The sequence below is a fragment of the Pyrus communis genome, chromosome 6 (assembly GCF_963583255.1).
Source record: "Pyrus communis chromosome 6, drPyrComm1.1, whole genome shotgun sequence".
In the NCBI taxonomy this organism is placed as follows: domain Eukaryota; kingdom Viridiplantae; phylum Streptophyta; class Magnoliopsida; order Rosales; family Rosaceae; genus Pyrus; species Pyrus communis.
Genome location: NC_084808.1, coordinates 14,252,795 through 14,272,560, shown reverse-complemented (window position 1 = coordinate 14,272,560; position 19,766 = coordinate 14,252,795). Strand labels below are relative to the sequence as shown.

General features: G+C 34.1%; 2 protein-coding genes across 2 annotated transcripts; one reads left to right on the top strand and one right to left on the bottom strand.

Moving 5' to 3' along the window:
- Positions 1-14,809: 14,809 nt before the first annotated feature.
- Positions 14,810-16,068, top strand: LOC137738432 (membrane protein PM19L-like). The gene is made up of 3 exons (XM_068478067.1): positions 14,810-15,034; positions 15,272-15,449; positions 15,563-16,068. The coding sequence occupies exons 1-3, from the start codon at positions 14,905-14,907 to the stop codon at positions 15,795-15,797; spliced, it is 543 nt and encodes a 180-aa protein (XP_068334168.1). The 5' UTR covers positions 14,810-14,904; the 3' UTR covers positions 15,798-16,068.
- A 1,307-nt stretch (positions 16,069-17,375) lies between these two features.
- On the bottom strand, positions 17,376-19,464 carry LOC137737560 (ribosomal RNA-processing protein 14-C-like). The gene is made up of 2 exons (XM_068477081.1): positions 19,420-19,464; positions 17,376-18,673 (listed from the first exon to the last, which is right to left on the bottom strand). Exon 2 carries the CDS (start codon positions 18,671-18,673, stop codon positions 17,597-17,599), a length of 1,077 nt encoding a protein of 358 aa, XP_068333182.1. The 5' UTR covers positions 19,420-19,464; the 3' UTR covers positions 17,376-17,596.
- Positions 19,465-19,766: the final 302 nt, after the last annotated feature.

The following is a 19,766-nucleotide window of genomic DNA, read 5'->3' as shown; positions in this document are numbered from 1 at the left end:
ATCAAGGTCGCTTTAGAGATGAATAATGATTTCACACACTCGTTTTCTCGTTTTGCACTCATTTTTTTATTTGACCTTTTAATTTTTTTTTCTATTTTATTCAATCTGAAGATAAATATAAAAGGAATGTGAGGTGATAAAATGAAAGTGTGAAAATCACTACCTTCTAAAGAAAATGTGTGAACTAGTCAAATATCAAACGTAGGTTGCAATGTCAAATTTGAAAATTTTGGGGCTCATTTTGAACCCAAGTCCAAAACTCAATATTGTGAAATGAACTAAACCTTTATAATCTTTTTACACTTGGACATTTTGTTATGAGTGTGTTGAACCATATATTTTCACAAAGGAAACTATATTAGCAAGTCTCATAAAAATGAGGGGTTTTAGTGAATAGAGGAGTTCACTTTTTGGACAGGAAAATGCATCAAAAGGCATGTAAGCCCAAGACAAGCCCACGTGTTAAAGTTTAAAGGCCCATTCGGTGTTTTCTCAAGTTCGAAGACAAAAGGAAAAAGAAATAAAAAATTATAGAAAAAGTGGAATCCGTTGATCTTTATCGACTTTATTCCAAGATAACTTGTTTTCTCAAGTTTGAAGACAAAAGGAAAGAAATAAAAAAATATAGAAAAAAGTGGAATCTGTTCATCTTTATTCCAAAATACTTTTCATCATTTACTATCATTTTTTGTCTCACATAATAATATCAACCGTTTAATAATTTTTTTCTTTTAACAAATAATATTATTTATGCTAAAAAGAAGGGGTGCGCTTAGCTTTGCAATGGTGTAGCAATAATATTGTTCAAATTCATCTAATTTGGTGAGATTAGAATCTAAGATGCCTCACTTACAAATGAAAAAGAATACCACAAGACTGTGGTGCAACCGTTTACTATAATTAGAACAAAAATATCGAACCCGATAGTCTCAAAATTTCTCCACTCCAATAGTTATAAATTTTTTAAGCTGTTTTTCAATTTACACTTTGAAGTTCTCTTTCATATATGTAACGATTAATGTCTTATGAAAGCAAAAAATTGAACTAAATTGTCATTTTCTTTAATTTATGAACAAACGATATTATCTACACTAAGGAAAAATGAATGCATTTAGTCTCACTAAGAGCTAGCAATAATATGGTTCAATTTGCATTTAACTAGAATCCTAAAACATCGCATTTTTAACTAATGTTCTTTTTTTTTTAATCAACAGTTTTTTTATGATTAATGTGTTTTAAGTTCTTGGAAGAAAGTAACTAGTTTGAATTTTTTTTTTATATTTTATGTATCACAACATCACAAATTTGGGTGCCACTTGCTTTAAAGTAGATTTAGAATTAGACATTAATTGATGCCCCCTCGAAAGAACTGTTTAGTCTCATTTTATCTCTTGAAGTTAGTCTTGTCTCATTTTGCTTTATGAAATTGTCATCTTCATTTTATTTAGTCAAATAAACATTACATTAGCAAACAAGTTGTATGTTGAAATGTATGTCAAAAATGAAATGTCTACACTACCTTTGAATTTAATATCTATTTAACGGAATGGAAAAAAATATTGTGATATAAAAATAAATAAGACGAAAATGGTTGTTTCAGGAGTAGAATGAGAAAAAATCAAGTTTAAAGGATAAAATAAGACTAAACAACAATTTCAAAGGAAAAACACTTAATAAGCTTTAGAATTATGTCTGCATGCTATGCATGCGTAGGAATTTATCGCAAAGCGTTTTTTTTTTTTTTTTTTTTTTTTTTTTTTGGAGAAAATGGTTGGTTGTGAAAAGTATTGTTTGATTACCATATTACCTTGGGAAATTTTATTTGGATCCTAAAAACTTATTTCTACACTCAACTTACATATTTTTATTATTGAACTCTCCACTTTAATCCTAAATTAATGTGAGATAAGAAAAATATATTGAAAGGAGATGAACCCGTATCAGCCTCACCAACTCCCACCTCTTTCCAGCAACTTCTTCACTAACACGGGTAAATTTTTCGTGTCAACGCCTTCTATTTTCAAACTCCTTTTCCTTTCTCTTTGTTCTCATCCTCTATTCTCTCTCTCTCTCCTTCTACCCACCTTTCTCTTTATTGCTTACTTCCTTCAACCAACAAATGCCGACGCAGATGGGGGCCTATAGAGTTTTCAAGTGTTACAGAGTTGGCGACGTGGAGAATCACGACCAAGGGTGGCTTTATGTTGTATGGAAGGCGTTGGATGTCAAAGCTTGTACGGAAGGTAAATGGGTTGCCATGGAAGGTTGTTTGATTTGAAGTTGCCTTGAAAAATCATCTGCAAATCTCTGGTGGGGTTTGAGGTAGAAGAACGGTGGGTGTGGAAATACATTTTGATTTTGTTTTTTATTTTTCAGTTTTATACAAGGGTGAATTAGGAGTTGAATAAAATATTTTTAGAGTTGAGTATATAAAAAAGAATGTGTTTTAATAAAATTTCCCTATTACCTTTGACTTTGAAGCTTTATTACCAAACTTATAAAATAATTTGACAGTAAACTTGAAATTTCATATTTTTTTGGTCCATTTGGTGGCTGGATGAGATTGGGTGAAGTTTATCTAAAAGGTATTCTGTTGTAATATTAAGTCACAGGTCCTTTACCAAAAGGGATATTTATTTTTTTTTAGTGGGAATTAGTTGTGAGACTCATTTCACATTGAGATTCGAACCATCTATTTTGTAAGTCTTAATTCATAGATCATTCTTACAAAAATTCAACTCAATTTGAAATCATCTGGTTTTTTAATTATTATGATGAAATTTCAATGTTTTCTTAAAGAACAAAGTGCTCGTCAATTTTTTTTTGAACTCAAGAATAATATATGAGGTGCAACTTAAAAACTAAACGGTTCGATTTGTTAAAGTTTGATGTGATGTAGGGCCCCCAACTAATCTCATTTTCATTATAAAAAAAAATGAAAGAAAAGAAAAACAGGGATCTCTGCTCTTAAAAGCTTCCTATTAAGTCATATCACTTTCAAAATTTCTTCACTTCAATGGTATCATTTGTTCAACTTTTGGTTCAAATTTCAATATATGTAAGAGAGTATATAGGATATATTTTAAATTGGAGCTATACATTGGGCACAAAACGAACTATTTTTTCGCCTTTTACTGAAGAATATGTTCTTCATTGCTTATGAAAGGAAATAATCGAACCAGTCATTAACCATATTCGTTTCCCTTGGTTATCCTACTAATTTGATGCATAACCAAATTAATCCTAATAGTAGTGTTGCATTTGTTCGATATGCGGCTTAATGCACCGACACTAAAACATAGATTGGTTGAAAATAAAAAATAAAAAAAAATTTGAAATCAATAAAGTGAGATTCTATACAATTAACGTACTACCTATAACATTCAAGAAAATTCTACGGTTCCCTTGATTAAGTTTAGTGAACTATCTTGACCGTTAAATACTTTTGACTGAACATGGAGTTGTTCAATTTTGGACCAACAATCTTTACGCGTAGACTGTTACAACATGGCATTAAGTTTCAATGTGATTCAATGTTATAATTACAAGAAACGTAATATTACACTATAATTGTCAATTTATTTTTTGACAAAAAAAAATTGTCAAAATTTTGTCCACTGATACATAATAGTGTTGAGTTTACAAAATACTATTGTTATTACATTAACAACGTTAGTTTTTACAATGTGGATGTCATGCTACAGTGTGAACATAAGATATTATGTGTGGACGTCATCGTATTAGAGAATCATTACTATTCCATTTTGGGCCCCACGCCAACTTTCATGTTAAGGCTATTACAACATGACATTAAGTTTCAATATGATTTAACATCTAAATTACCATAATGTAGAATAATATTATAACTGTAAATTTTGTTGTCCAATATTACATAATATTTTAAAATTACAAAAGGGTTATTATACAAAATGATCCCTGAGATTTGCATGATCAATAAAATGGTCCCTAAGATTAAAAATCAATAGAAATGGTCCCTGAGATTGTCCACCATCCATGATTTTGGTCATTTTGTTAAAAACGATTTGGGGCAATTTTCAAAGTTTTGTAACTCAATCGTTTCTTAATCAAATTCGACCCATAATATGTCAAAATGAAGATAGGAAAGTGTAGAATATGATTATACCTATTTGGAAGCCCAAGGGTTGCCAAAGATGGGCGGGAAATAGCCTGAAAGGTGATTGGTCCGTGGGAAAATTGGAAAACTCGCCGGAAACTAGGTAAACTTTAAATATTCACAACTTCTTCAATACTCAACCAAATCGAGTGATTCAAAAAAGAAAATATTACTTCTTGATGAGACAAAGAGAATGATACCTTTTTCGAAGGCTAAATCGTCGTGGTTTGGTCGGACAACGGCTCGAAAGTGGCTAACCATTTTCAAGTTAGCCACTTTCGAGCAGTTTTTCAGCCAAACCACATCGATTTAGCAGGAAAAAAAGATACCATTATCTTTGTCTCGTTGAGAAGTATAATTTTTGTTTTTGAATCACTAAATTTCGTTGAGTATTGAAGAAGTTATGAACGTTTAAAATTTACCCAATTTCCAGCGAGTTTTCCAGTTTTCCTGCTGACCAGTCACCTTTCAGCTTATTTTCCGGCCATCTTCAGCAATCATTGGACTTCAAAATTGTATAATCTTGTTCTACACTTTCTTATCTTCATTTTGATATATTATGGGTTGAATTTGGTTAAGAATCGATTGAGTTACGAAGCTTTGAAAATTGCCCAAAGAGTTTTTAACGGAAGGATCAAAATCATGGATGATGGACAATCTCAGGGACCATTTCTATTGATCATGCAAATCTTAGGGACCATTTTGTATACTAACCCATTACAAAATGACATTGTTATTAATGCAACAACATTGATTGCTACATCACAGATGTCTTGTTACACTATTAAAGTAGGTTTATAGATAAAACGACACATTCAACTATTAGTTAACATGCTCAATAGGTCATATTAAAAAGTTGCAACATAACTTGTTAGACTATATACACGGTAGACAAATACAACATTATTTCACCTAAGTACTGATATTAAGTTAATTGCTCATTCTCAGGCTGTAGATGTGGACTAATACATTTATGGCATGTTTATGTGTCTAGAATTAGAGTAAAAATGATGATGATTTCATACAAACAGTTTACTAAATATCCCTGAACCGGATTTAAAATCAGTATGATTATTATATTGGCCGTGTGTTTTTTTGTTCTCTTCCTCCGCCTCCTTATCATCCCATTTACTTTTATGTTTTTTCCCATCTTTTCCTCCCCTCTCCCACGCCGCTATCTTCATCATCGACCCAATAATTCCTGACACTATCCAATAATTCAATACGACGCAACACGAAATTAACAAGTGTTCGGGTTGATACGATAACAAATTGAGTCGTTATCGGGTAATCCAATAAACACCTGTGAAGATAACGGGTTGGTTCGTATATACACGTGGGTAACACGATACACGATAAACAAAATATTAATTTTATAATTTTATAACCCTAAAAAAATACTATAATAATTATATATATATATATTAATTTAACAATTTTATACCCCTAAAAACTATAATAATTATATATATATATATTAAATTAAATTTTAAAAATTGGTGACCATTGGATTGGCTTAAATATACATATCATTCAATTTCCTAAGTGTTATACGTACAAAATAAATAAATTTAAATCTACTTAATAAATATATATATACACACACCATTGAACTTGATGGGATACGAATTATACGAAACTAATTTCAACGATCTAACCGTCAAACTTGTTTGTATATGCTTCGAGATTGCATCAACAAAAAATCGCAAAAAAACAAACATTTAGAAATCAAGTAACAGGACAAAACTTTTCAATGGTTATAAAACGAAAACTCACGATATAACGGTTATTTTAACTCCGATTTTGATTATTTTTAATAGCTACACTCCTTGATCCTATATGAATACAATGAATGAATTCAATCTTCAATTTAAAATATTTACACTAGTGGATATCACAAAATCTTATGTTATACTTATTAAAAGTATAAATAAACTCTAAGTGTTAGTGAATCTATGGTTTGATGGGATACATATTCTATGAAACTAATTTCAACGATCCAACTGTCAAACTTTTTTGTATATGCTTCGAGATCGCATATGCCAAAAATTGCGAAAAACAAACATTCAGAGATCAAGTAATGGGACAAACTTTTCAACGGTTATAAACGAAAAATCACGATTTAACGGTTATTTTAACTCCAATTTTGATGATTTTTTTTATAGCTACACTCCTTGACCCTATATGAATTCGATCTTCAATTTAAAATATTTACACTAGTGAATAACACAAAATCTTATGTTATACTTAATGAAAATATAAATAAACTCTAAGTGTTAATGAATCTATCGTTTTGATGGGATACGCATTCTACGAAACTAATTTCAACGATCCAACCGTCAAACTTGTTCGTATATGCTTCGATATCGTATACGCCAAAAATTGCAAAAAACAAACATTCAGAGATCCAGTAACGGGGCAAAACTTTTCGACGGTTATCAACGAAAAATCACGATTTAACGGTTATTTTAACTTTGATTTTGGTGATTTCTTGCAGCTACACTCCTTGACCCTATATGAATACAGTGAATGAACTCGATCTTTAATTTAAAATATTTACACTAGTAGATACCACAAAATCTTATGTTATACTTAATGAAAGTATGAATAAACTCTTAAGTGTTAGTGAATATATTATTTTGATGGAATACGCATTCTACGAAACTAGTTTCAACGATCCAACTACTAAACATGTTTGTATACACTTCGAGATCGCATACACCAAAAAGTGCAAAAAACAAACATTTAGAGATCAAGTAATGGGACAAAACTTTCCGACGGTTAAAAAACGAAAAATCATGATTTAACAGTTATTTTAACTCCGATTTTGATTATTTTTATAGCAACACTCCTTGATCCTATATGAATACAATGAATGAATTTGATCTTCAATTTAAAATATTTACACTAGTGGATACCACAAAATCTTATGTTATACATAATGAAAGTATAAATAAACTTTAAGTGTTAGTGAACCTATCGTTTTTATGGAATACGCATCCTACGAAACTAATTTCAAATATCCAACTGTCAAACTTGTTTGTATATGTTTCGAGATCGCTTACGCCAAAAATCGCAAAAAACAAACATTCAAAGATCAAGTAACATGACAAAACTTTTCGACGGTTATAAACAAAAAATCATGATTTAACGGTTATTTTAACTTCGGTTTTGATGATTTTTTGCAGCTACACTCCTTAACCCTATATGAATACAATGAATGAACTCGATCTTAAATTTAAAAAATTTACACTAATGGATATCACAAAATCTTATGTTATATTTAATGAAAGTATGAATAAACTTTTGAGTATTAGTGAATCTATTATTTTGATGGGATATGCATTCTACGAAACTAGTTTCAACGATCCAACCGTCAAACATGCTTGTATATACTTTGAGATCACATATGCCAAAAATCGCAAAAAACAAAAGATCAAGTAACGAGATAAAACTTTTCAACGGTTATAAACGAAAAATCATGATTTAACGGTTATTTTAACTCCGATTTTGATGATTTTTTTACAGCTACACTCCTTGACGCTATATAAATACAATGAATGAATTTGATCTTCAAATTAAAATATTTACACTAGTGGATACCACAAAATCTTATGTTATATTTAATGAAAATATAAATAAACTCTAAGTGTTAGTGAATCTATCGTTTTGATGGGATACGCATTCTACAAAACTAGTTTAAACAATCCAACCATCAAACTTGTTTGTATATGCTTCAAGATCGCATACGTCAAAAATCGCAAAAAAACAAACATTCAGAGATTAAGTAACGGGACAAAAAATTTCAACGGTTATCAACGAAAAATCACTATTTAACTGTTATTTTAACTCTGATTTTGATGATTTTTTACAGCTACACTCCTTGACCCTATATGAATACAATGAATGAACTCGATCTTCAATTTAAAATATTTACACTAGTGGATACCACAAAATCTTATGTTATACTTGATGAAAGTATGAATAAACTCTTAAGTGTTAGTGAATCTATTGTTTTGATGGGATACGCATTCTACGAAACTAGTTTCAACGATCCAACTATCAAATATGTTTGTATATACTTCGAGATCGCATACACCAAAAATTGCAAAAAACAAACATTCAGAGATCAAGTAATGGGACAAAACTTTTCGACGATTATAAATGAAAAATCACGATGTAACGGTTATTTTAACTCCGATTTTGATGATTTTTTACAGCTACACTCCTTGATCCTATATGAATACAATGAACTAATTTGATCGTCAATTTAAAATATTTACGCAAGTGGATACCACAAAATCTTATGTCATGATGATCGATGTAAATTGAGGATTTTGTAAAAGGAATAACATACAAGCTTTGAGTTCCATTGGCAAGGTTTAAACTTTTGAGATAGGCTTCACAGCCTTGAAAACAAGAACTCTTTCATTTTACATATCCTTGCACATTTAATATTTTGTAATAGACTATTAGTGTATATATGTTTGTTTATTAGACTCTTATTTTCGAGTGTAGATGTAGTACTTAAACGACAAATGTGTTTTAATGTTTTGAAGTAATATTTATGTGGTAATGTGTGGTATGTGCAAATTTAAGAAAAAAAATATATTTTTCTTAATGGGTCATAACGAGTCGGGTCACTTTACCCATTGGGTAAAGTGACCTGACCTGTTAAGGACCCGTTAAGATAACGGGTGTGACACAACACGATCCGTTAAGATAATAGGTGTTACACGAACACGACATACACAATAGGGGTGGGTTCGGTTCCGTTCGGTTCGGTTTTTTGCCAAAACCGGAAACCGAACCGAAATTACTGTTCGGTTCGGTTCGGTTCGGTTTTCTCTCGGTTTGTGTTCGGTTCGGTTTGTGTTCGGTTCGGTTTTTCTCGGTTCGGTTTCGGCCCGGTTCGGTTTTTTTTATTTTTTTTCTTCTCTTCCAAGTAGCTAAAAAAAATTGTATGAAACCAACTTGCAGCCATTTTGTAATAAGTCCCATTTCAACATAATCGTCAAAATAAGCATTCCAAAATTTCTAATATAATCATTCAAAGACAATGAAATAATCATTCAAATTTCTAATATAATCATTCAAACATAATCGTTAAAGACAATGAAAATAAACATTCAATTCAAAGTTCAATTATAATCAAATGTTCCAAAGTTCAAAGTTAAATAAACATCAAAGTTCAAAGCTTCCAAAAGTTCAACCATATCAAAGCCTCCACCATTTTTGGACTTAAAGAACTACGATATGGATCAATTATCCGTCCACTTGTACTAAAGGAGGATTCTGAGGCAATGGTTGATACGGGAATAGCTAAGATCTCTCTTGCAACACGTGCCAAAATAGGGTACTTAGAAACCCCATTCACTCTCCACCAATTCAATACATCAAAGTTCTCCTCTTCTTCTCCTTCATTAGGATCGGAAAGATACTTGTCAACATCATTATGCACAACCCGGGCTCTCTTTGCTTTTCTCATTTCACTTTTTTCTTTCAACTTTCTTTCTATTTCGGTCATGCTTGATGAAGAGTCTCCACTTGTCGTTTGAGAACTACCACCACCACTTATACTTTGTTGTGTACTCAAAGACATATTTTCATGAATCTTGTAAAGATCAATCAATAAGTCCTTCACCCCATTTGTGGCACTTTCAACCTTTTCTTCATCCTCACCAAATTGTATCTCAAAATAATCAACAACTTTATCTAATTTGTGGCGAGGATCAAGCACAAGTGCTATAAAAAGATATTGATTCATGTCCTTAAATGAACCCCAATACTTGTCATATTTTTCTTGCATCAACTTGGAGATCATAGACAAAAGTTCATCATCTTTGTTTTCATGCAAGAGATTTTTGATCTTAAACAAATCACCAAAAGTAGTATGAACGGTTGGAGTATTAGAACAACATACTTTTAAAGTGACTTCATAAAAAGGTCTCAAAAAGATTGCAAATATCCCCGCCTCACTCCAATCATCCATCGAAGGTGGCCCCTCCCTCATATTATCATGATTGTCTTTAACAAAGTACGGAAGGTAATGACCATCATCTACCTTTAATCTATCAAAAGCCATCTTGAACTTTAAAGCCGATTCCAACATTAAAAATGTGGAATTCCACCTAGTAGGGACATCCAAAATCACAAGCCCTTTGCTCTCTATTCTCACTTTCTCAACACACCTTTTAAAGCTTTCCAACCTTTGAGGGGAAGATCTTACGTACCTAACCGCATTACGAATGCTTTGTATAGCCGTATTCAACAATTTTATCCTATCATTCACAACCAAATTGAGGATATGAGCAACACACCTCATATGCAAATATTTTCCATCATGCAAGAGTGCATTAGGAATCCCCCACCCACTTATTCGGTGCACCAAGTCCCTTAAACCGGAATCATTTGCGGAAGCATTGTCAACCGTAATGGTTAACACCTTCTCTATACCCCACTCCACTAAACACTCCTCCAAAAGTTGAGCGATGGATTCTCCTTTATGATTTGGAATAACACAAAAATTCAAAATCTTTTTATGTAACATCCAATCATCATCAATAAAATGGGCGGTGAGAACCATATAATTGGTTTGTTGAATAGAAGTCCATGTGTCCGTTGTTAGACACACCCTAAATGTCTTCAATTGACTCTTCAATTTATCCTTTTCGGAATAAAACAAGCTAAGTACATCCTTAGCAACTGTCTTACGACTAGGCACTCTCCACATAGGACATGCTTGCATGCAAAAACGGCGAAAACCTTCTCCTTCAACAAAAGTAAAAGGCAACTCATCTATAATTATCATCTCAACACAAGCCTTAGTTACTTCTTGTTGAGAAAAACCTATAGCTTCCAACTTATCTTTCGTGCCGGCAAAGGTTAAGATCTTTTGCCTATTTGCGGCAAATATTTCCTTATTAGGACCGTAGCTTCTACATCTTGCTATATGATTTCTTAAATTAGTTGTACCATTTTTATCTGGGTCGGCCATATATGATTGAGCGCAATACTTGCACAACCCCTTAACTCTACCACCCTCAATTTTTCTTTCAAAATGCTCCCAAACTTTAGACCTTTCATGACTTTTTAATGATTCCAAAATAGCTTCTTCTTTACTTACTTGGTCACTTTGGTCACCTTCTTTTGGAGTTGCATCGGTGGGATTTCCGGATCCACCAAGAGAACTAGGAGTTTGTCGAGGTGCCACCATGGTGTTTTGAGACGGAGTTGATTCACCAATGTACATCTAAAATAAGAGAATCATACAATTAATTTTTCAAATAAGAGATTCATTACAATTAATGAATTAATTATTAAACACAAGGGCAAAAGTAATAGAAAGATATGACTACTTACTTCCGATGGTATACTCGAAGATGAGTTTGTTTGATCATGAGGGCTATTTGATTTTGATCTCATTGAGTTTGAACTTGAGCTTGAGGCCCTTGAGACCTTTGACGCCTTTGCGTTCATCTAATTCACACAAAACAATAAGAGGATAGTAGTTAGTACTACAAACTTATACAAAAGTAAATGTTAATCAAAACTGGCAAGCACATTAGTAGAAAACTAGCAAGCACATTATTATATCTTGAGAAGATGCAATTTCTGGTGTGACAAGGTTAGATCTGTCTAAAAGCAACTCTGTCAAATATATGCTGCATGGATAGCTTCGATTCCAAGTCACAACCTCACTAGTTGACGGATGACGGAATGAAATGTTTGTTGTTGTTTGGTAACACTTTTGTCTATTCATTTTTATGCGATTCATTGTTTATGTATACAGGTTCTGATTAATCTCAAGCTATTGGGATCAATTGGCCTTTTTTTTCCTGTTATTCTAGCGGTAGTCCACGTTAAAATAAGGCTTATTTTTAGCTAAGCCTACTAATTAGGCAATGTTAAATCCTAGCTCATGCATAATTGGACAATAAAAGCGATAGTATTATGAAATTGAATCCTCCTAAATTCGAACTCAAACAAACAATCCAAGGCCCAAGGGTGTTCAATTGAAAATCAAATCAAAGTGCTTTTCATTCAATTAGCCAGGTGTATCTCATTACTTGATCTTTTTCTTGCTTTTTGATACATAGACATGCTAATATGCCAATACATGAACTTAACCAGGAATGATGTAAATCCTTCCTATTTTCCACGGGATATGCATATTAGAGAGGTACATTTTATAACCGACTTGATGCAATTGATAGTTTGATACCATAAAATAATAACAAACTCTATTCTCTTTAAATGAAAAAAATAGTTGGTTATATTCTTTGATGACTCGTGCATTTTTCATAGATATTTTCCAAATCATAAGACAATGGCTTTAAAGAGAATAAATAAAAATAGAACCTGCCTTGTTCAGTCGTCAGCCTTTTTGCCACCAACTACACTATTAGATGAGCTATCCTGTACACTACGAGAAGAAGAACATCTACTTGACGAACTGCCTTCTCTGTGTTCCAGCCTCGCTGACTTTTTAGATTTTCTTCGTACTGATGACAAATCCTACAAAACAATGAAGTTAGGTAAATGAGGACTGCCATTCCCAAAAATGTAAAATGAAACCAACAAGGTCCATCCTAATTGCGTTAAAATGATTGGATCTTTTCAAGCAAAATTAGGGTCTGTTTTCATAATTTCAAGCAATTGGATCTTTTCCCTCTTTGTTCTTTGGATTAAAATTTCACCAAAATTCAATACAATCATGTATTTTAAAAAAATGGAAGAAAAACCCTAATTTTAAACAAATTGAATGAAGACATGAATTGGGGGAAACAGATGGGTTTCAATCGAAGTTTTCAAACAAGAAACAATAGAGAATTTTTGAAGCACCTGAGTCACTAACCTTTTGCTATGAGTGAGAATGGTCACCACCGCTGGTCCGCTGGCGCTAGCTGGGAATGAGAATGGTCACAGTGACTCAGCGAGAGCTTGAGAGAGGATGAATTGGGAATGAGAATGGTCACAGTGAGCTTGAGCCTTGAGAGAGAATGAGATTGACAGAGTCTGATAGAGAGATGAGGCTGAGAGAGGATGAAGAAGGCCGAGAGCGGAGAGACTGAGAGTGAGAGCCTTGGGAAAACAGGCGAGGCGGGCGAGACCGAGAGCGGAGAGACTGAGAGCGGATGAAGAAGACCCTAGGTTTTAGGTTACACTCGAGCTAAACGGTGGCGTTTTAGAATTAGGATTGTTAATTAATAAAATAGCATAAAACGACGTCGTTTTGAATACTTCGGTTCGGTTCGGTTTCCGAACCCCAGAAACCGAAACCGAACCAGACATTATTCGGTTCGGTTCAGTTCAACCAATTCGGTTCGGTTTTTTTTTTTTTCGGTTTTTTTCGGCCTCGGTTCGGTTTTCGGTCCGATTTTTTTCGGTTTTCGGTCCGATTTTTTTCGGTTTTCGGTTTTTCCAACCCACCCCTAATACACAACCCATTTACCAGGCCTATCAATAGGTATCCCCTCCCCACCTCACCAGCCACCACCACTGCTATTTCCCTCATTTTCTAATCCAAATCCACTAATTCGAACACACTAGAGTACTCAATGCACCAGAAGGTCCAACATCTTAGAATTTTGCTTCAACATATTTGATGGGATAACACTTGGAACACTCATTAGTGAGCATGGACCTTTTAATTTTGTTCAATGTATTTTAATCCATGGTTTATTATTTAAAAAAGAACGAACTTGCTATTTAATTTTTTAGACTTTAAAAGAAAGAAATACATAACATTTTTATTGGATCAAATTAAAAAGCGAGTACAGTACATACTAATAAGTACCTAAATATTATCGTATTTTATTTTTGGAATTGAATGATTATAAATTTCTCATAAAATCAAGTCTTTTAATTGCTCAGGAATTTGAGTAAGGATAATGCTAGCCTTTTAATTCTTTAGAAATTTGAGTAAGAATAATATTAGAGAGATCAAATTCTTTAAACTAAATTTGCAAACTGAATAATATGTCATCAATAATAAACGAACACGTTAATCGATATTTAATTAATAAATCAACCGTCTACAATTATATCATTTAATTTGTAAATTTAATTTATTCAACGTTACAGTTTGAGTAATGATAGCAACTTAATAAAGATCTTCTAGTCCCTAGAACGAAACAAGAATCATTCTAGAAAATGAAAGATCTACCCGATCTGTTAAAACTTTTTGCCACTATTAATGGCCAGATATTTACATACTAGAAGTTCTAAGCTATATACATCAAGTTTTTATGATGATCAGAGAAGTCTGAGGATCTTAAAAGTACCCGAGACCCAAACGGCTTTATTTTGAAATCCTCAGCATCACAACCGTCGATTCATGGTTATCATGATCTCCACCGCTGATGCGTGGGCCCACAGGGGTGTTGGACATGGCTATGCAGTGTAGCTGAGATGTGTGTTAGACATTTCTGGTGTTGTGGATAACGCACCGTTTGTTTAAAGTTTGAAACTCAGCCAAAGGGAAAGCGTTTCTTCGGCAGTAGAATGAGCAAATCAAGACACGTGTCGCACCACCTGTTAACCAATAATTCACATGCAAATCTGACTGCTTTACACGTATCGCATGCCTGTCAAAACACCATTGACGTCGGCTGCCTCGTCTATAAAGAGCCAAGCCAACCTCTTAGCTGTTACCAAAACGACTTCGTTAACTTAGTGTGTGCACTCAGTGATATTTTGTAAGAATTACCGAGAGAGCTGTTTGATTTGTTGCTGGTTTTTCTGTGTGTGTGGAATTTGAAGGAGAGATGGCTCAGACTGTGGGAAGGAACGTGGCAGCTCCGTTGCTGTTTCTCAACTTGATCATGTATTTGATCGTTGTCGGTTTTGCTAGTTGGTGTCTCAACAGGTTCATCAATGGCCAGACCAACCACCCTAGTAAGTTTTTTCATCAACTGCCTCTTTGTTTTGTGGTATTTCTTGCTTAATGGTGACTTTAACTCCTAGTTACCGCAGACCGGGGTTCGGCCAGTTGTCTCTGAACTAATCCCCTCCTTGTAGATTAGATTTGTTTTCAGAGTAGCCTCGAAAATCATCTCGTCAAAAACAAAAACTCCCAAACTAAATTCGTTTTTCGAGTTTTTGGAATTAAACTCGGTGTGAATATTTGGGCAGGTTTTGGAGGAAATGGTGCGACAATGTTCTTTTTGATATTCTCCATGTTGGCTGGAGTGATGGGCATAGCGTCAAAGCTGGCCGGAGCAAACCACATCAGGTCTTGGAGGAGTGATAGCTTAGCTGCAGCAGGATCATCCGCCATCGTCGCGTGGGCTCTCACTGCACTGGCCTTTGGGTAAATCTCAAACCCTGACTCGATCACATAGAACTTAAGCACGCTTAATGTCGTTTAATAGACTTATCGTGTGGTTAATTAGTCGGATGATTAATTGAGTTGCTTGTTAACAGGTTGGCATGCAAGGAAATAAACATGGGAGGATACAGAGGATGGAGACTGAGGGTCTTGGAGGCTTTCGTAATAATCCTGATGTTCACTCAGCTCTTGTACCTCTTGATGCTTCATGCGGGCGTCTTCAGCAGCAAGTACGGCCCGGGCTACCGTGACACCGACTACCCAGTTACTGGCGGGGATCCGATACACAAGGGCACCACTGGAGGAGTCCCTGCTTCTAGGGTTGTTTAAGGCATAGGGATAGCATAGCGCATTCGGAGGGAGTGAACTGTCTCTTGTTGTTTCCTTTCCGTTTCTGGGAAGGTTTTGTACTTCATAATTTAATGTGGAATTTTAAGTGTTTTATTTTGTGGTTTTTGTGGGTTGTATAGGTAGGGAGTAATCGGTGACCAAGTGTGGGGTCGTGTGCATGTTTGCACGGACATGTAATGTGGGAATTAGTTCAATATTCAGCATTATGCCTGTGTACATCATATGTAAATGTATGCATGGTTTTAGTTAATGCATGCTTAGCATCCTCTTTGATATAAATCGGTGTGTGTTGGTGTTTTTGAATGCGAATTCCCATTCGGTTCCTAGCTAGGTAATGAGGAAGTAAAATTAAATAGGAAATGCTAGGAGGTTAAAATTTTAAACTAACTTTGGAAGCTAAAATTTTAAACTAACTTTGGAAACTAAATAATGTTTAGTTTCTAGGAGGCTAAAATTTTAAACTAACTTTGGAAACTAAATAATGTTTCTATCACCAGAAAATAAGGATTTTTATCAATACTTAATTAATAATTACATTATTTAGTTTTGCAAATTCGATTTAAAAATTTTGATCTCAGCATTATTTAAATTAAATTAATTATGATTTCGTTTTTTATTTTGGACTTGTGTTTATCTCATCTCTCGTCACTTGTTTTGGCCTTATGTTTATCTCATCTCTCGTCACTCGTCACTCGTCACATGACCAAAAGAGAGAGCGTGAGGTAAAGAGAGAGGGTGAGGTCAAAAATGGAGTAGGAGTGTTTTATTGGCAACATAAATTCAACAAAAAAATCAAAGGAAAAATTTCAAGTGGTAAGAGGAGAAAGACTAAGAAGTCAACATTATAATCAGGTGTTTTATAAGCGATGATTTTATTAATTGAGTTAACAAATTAACCTCCGAAGTCTTGTTGCCTACAAATTTGAGTGAGTAAAATGGCATACTAAACTTAATTGGGATGGGTGTGGGTGAGCCGAGCTACTAAACTTTTACAACACTCTCTAGGTTTTTTTCAGAAGAAAGCTATCATGGTTGCCTTGCTGTAAACTTCCAAAAACCAGGTACCTTAAACATTCCGATGTTGAATTCATTATCTTAGCAGACATCAATTGGAATACCTCTAAATTTGTTGTTAGTGGTAATCGAGTATTAGCAAGCATTCAAAAACTTGATTAAGCCCAGAAACAGAACAATTATATCCCTTTCCTTCAACCAAAATGTGGTAATATAGAATCAAAGAGAGAGTACCAGAAGCTCAAGCAACAATATATCAAATTCCTCTACACTTGTAAGTAAGGTCAAATTTCGTGGATGACGAATTCCAAACCAATTTATTCACCCACACTTGCTGTAAATACGAATTAAAAAAGGTAAAGGAAAACTACTGAAAATGGCCTGAAAACTTTGAGTTTTAACAATAAAGACAAAATAAATGGTAAAGTGAATAATACTATATTTGACTTTTTAGTGTAAAAATATGATTTTTTATTAAAATGAACAGTACCACGAATTTTTCGTTAAAACTCCCAATAAATAAAGATTTGTTTGCAAGAAAAATTAGCTAAAACTCAGCAACACTGCCATGCTTGAATCACATTCATCTATTAAGAATCAGCTCTTAAGCAGCAACTATTTCAAAGTACAAATGACAAATACAAGGAAATCAGAACTTAAGGAGAAGGATAAGGGAAACCCATCAAATCAACTTCCCCTGGACTTTTGCATGATGTTTAGACTAATTCTTTCGAAAATAAGCTGACAACGACGCAATTCCAAGCTTAACCTTCGGTGATAAAACCTTCCTTGCGACCTTCAAACCCTGGCCGCATGAGTTTTTTCTCTCTTTTCGCTATTTTCCGGTTTATCTTCTCTTGCTTCTTCTGCGATATGTTATCTGATCTCTTCTTCTGTTTATCTGCTTTCATCTTCTCTGTGGTTTCAACCCTTCCCTTCCATTTCTCGGCATTCTTCTCATGCCGCTTCTTCTCCTTCTGAATGCTTTGTTTCAACAACTTTGGATCATCGTGAACCTTGATCCCAGCAGCTCTACTTGTTGCTGCTTTCCAAGAATGCTTCTGCGAGATTATCTCACCTTTTTCTGGATCTTTCTTGGCTTCTTGCAACTGTTTTGCCCTCTCAAGCTCCTGCAACTTTGACAATTTTTTCTTCTTATTTGTCTTACCAAGTTCATCTTCATCCCCAAGTTTGACATAACCGAATGTCAGCTCCTTTGCAGCCTCTGCAACATCTTTCTCCACTTTAGCCGCTGAATCATCACTAGTAGATTTCTTACTATCAGATAAGGCTTCTCTCTTCCGTTTCTTCTGGTCAGTTCCTTTCTTCTCATATCTTTCCTTTCGCTCAATCCTCTTCCTTGCTCTCTCTGAACCTTCACAATGCCGACCAGACCGAAACTCATCAAGTTTACAACGAAGCCGTTGCTGGAGTTCTTCATATGTCACTGAACATTCGTCATCTTCCACTGAACATTCATCATCTTCCAGGCCAGGCACCACAGGCTTGATCTCTATTTCGTCACTATCACTCTCATCGTTTGACTTCTTTTCCAAACTTTGCTTTAGCAAATCAAGGGTTGTCTTAGAAGACTTCTCTGGATCCAACCGTTCTCTTCGAGCTTTCTTAATGTTTTCCTTTGATTCCTTCTTTGCTGAAGCTTTTGCAGTCTTGCTGAGACCTTGAAACCATGGCTTATCATCATTGTCAACGGGTAGATAGAACCTAGCAGGGATGAGCTCAACTAACATGTCGAAGAAATGGGAATGCTGATGGATAATAGACTTCAAATTGAGAATTGGATTGGAATCACTGATATGACTTCCTCTTTTTTTCTTCATCTGCAAAGTGATCAAAATTGAGGTAAATAGTGAGCACCAGATACCGCTGTGAACGGATGTCCAACAGAAGGAATCAACCAGCACAAAGAATACCATGGGTCTCCCTCTCCCTCCCACCACACACACACTATACAACCAAACCACTACTTAAGAACTTTTCATTTGCCATGATGAACAAAGCAAAATAGAAAACAGCTTATAAAATTTGATGAAAACCCATCAACAGTAAGATTTCAAACAAATCAAACAGAAGAAATAAAAAAACCAAAAAAAAAAAAAAAAAAGTTAAATGCAATCCAACGAAAACCCCGCTACGGTAAACTTATAAAACAACTCAAGCAGAAAATTAAAATTAAAAATTGATAAAATAATCAGATGAAAATCCAGTTAGAATAATCAGCATTCAGCAGAAGAAATATAGATAACAGATCATGCAATTTAAGGAAAACCCAGCTAAAGTAATCAGCAAAAGAAATAAATTACAAACATAATGGAACTTTGCAATCTGATAAGGCCAGTTTACATTATGAGCATACAAACAAAATCACTAAAAAGTTAAAATACCTGTGTTCTTATGACAAGTAAATACCAATGCCCTAAACCATCCACGAAACCAAATTAAACCCATAAACTTAAACCAAAAAAACGAGATTACTCAAGTTCTTTTAAGCTAAATAAAAATCAAGAGAACTAGGTTGCACAATAATCTGTGAGTGTACGAGAGAAGAAGATGAAGAAAAAGATACCGTGGTGAATGCCGCGGCGTCAATACAGAAATCAGCCTCTCCTTTTGTTTTTGTTGTTTTTGGTCGTAATGGTTAATTCATAGAAACAAAAATACGAAGAACCCTAGAGGGATGGGATGGGCTTCTAGTAGGCTCAAATCATGTTTTTATTTATTATGGAAATGGACTGGGCTGTTTTTTGCTCACATTTCGACGGCCTGATAAGCAGAGGGTTTTTTTTTTTTTTTTTTTATTTTTAAGCAAAGACATTTTCGGTATGTTACAAGAAAACCTGTACATCGTTATAATGTTGGGACTAAATTAATTTAAGCCTAGTTAGATAAATGGTTCTCGTGATGATAAAGTAT

What these genes read in the sequence shown, in the direction of transcription:
- LOC137737560 (XM_068477081.1), bottom strand. Translation starts at nt 18,673, where the DNA reads ATGAAGAAAAAAAGAGGAAGTCATATCAGTGATTCCAATCCAATTCTC.
- LOC137738432 (XM_068478067.1), top strand. Translation starts at nt 14,905, where the DNA reads ATGGCTCAGACTGTGGGAAGGAACGTGGCAGCTCCGTTGCTGTTTCTC. An exon ending in TGGCCAGACCAACCACCCTA is followed by an intron (nt 15,035 to 15,271) that starts GTAAGTTTTTTC and finishes ATATTTGGGCAG; the next exon opens with GTTTTGGAGGAAATGGTGCG. An exon ending in CTCACTGCACTGGCCTTTGG is followed by an intron (nt 15,450 to 15,562) that starts GTAAATCTCAAA and finishes GCTTGTTAACAG; the next exon opens with GTTGGCATGCAAGGAAATAA.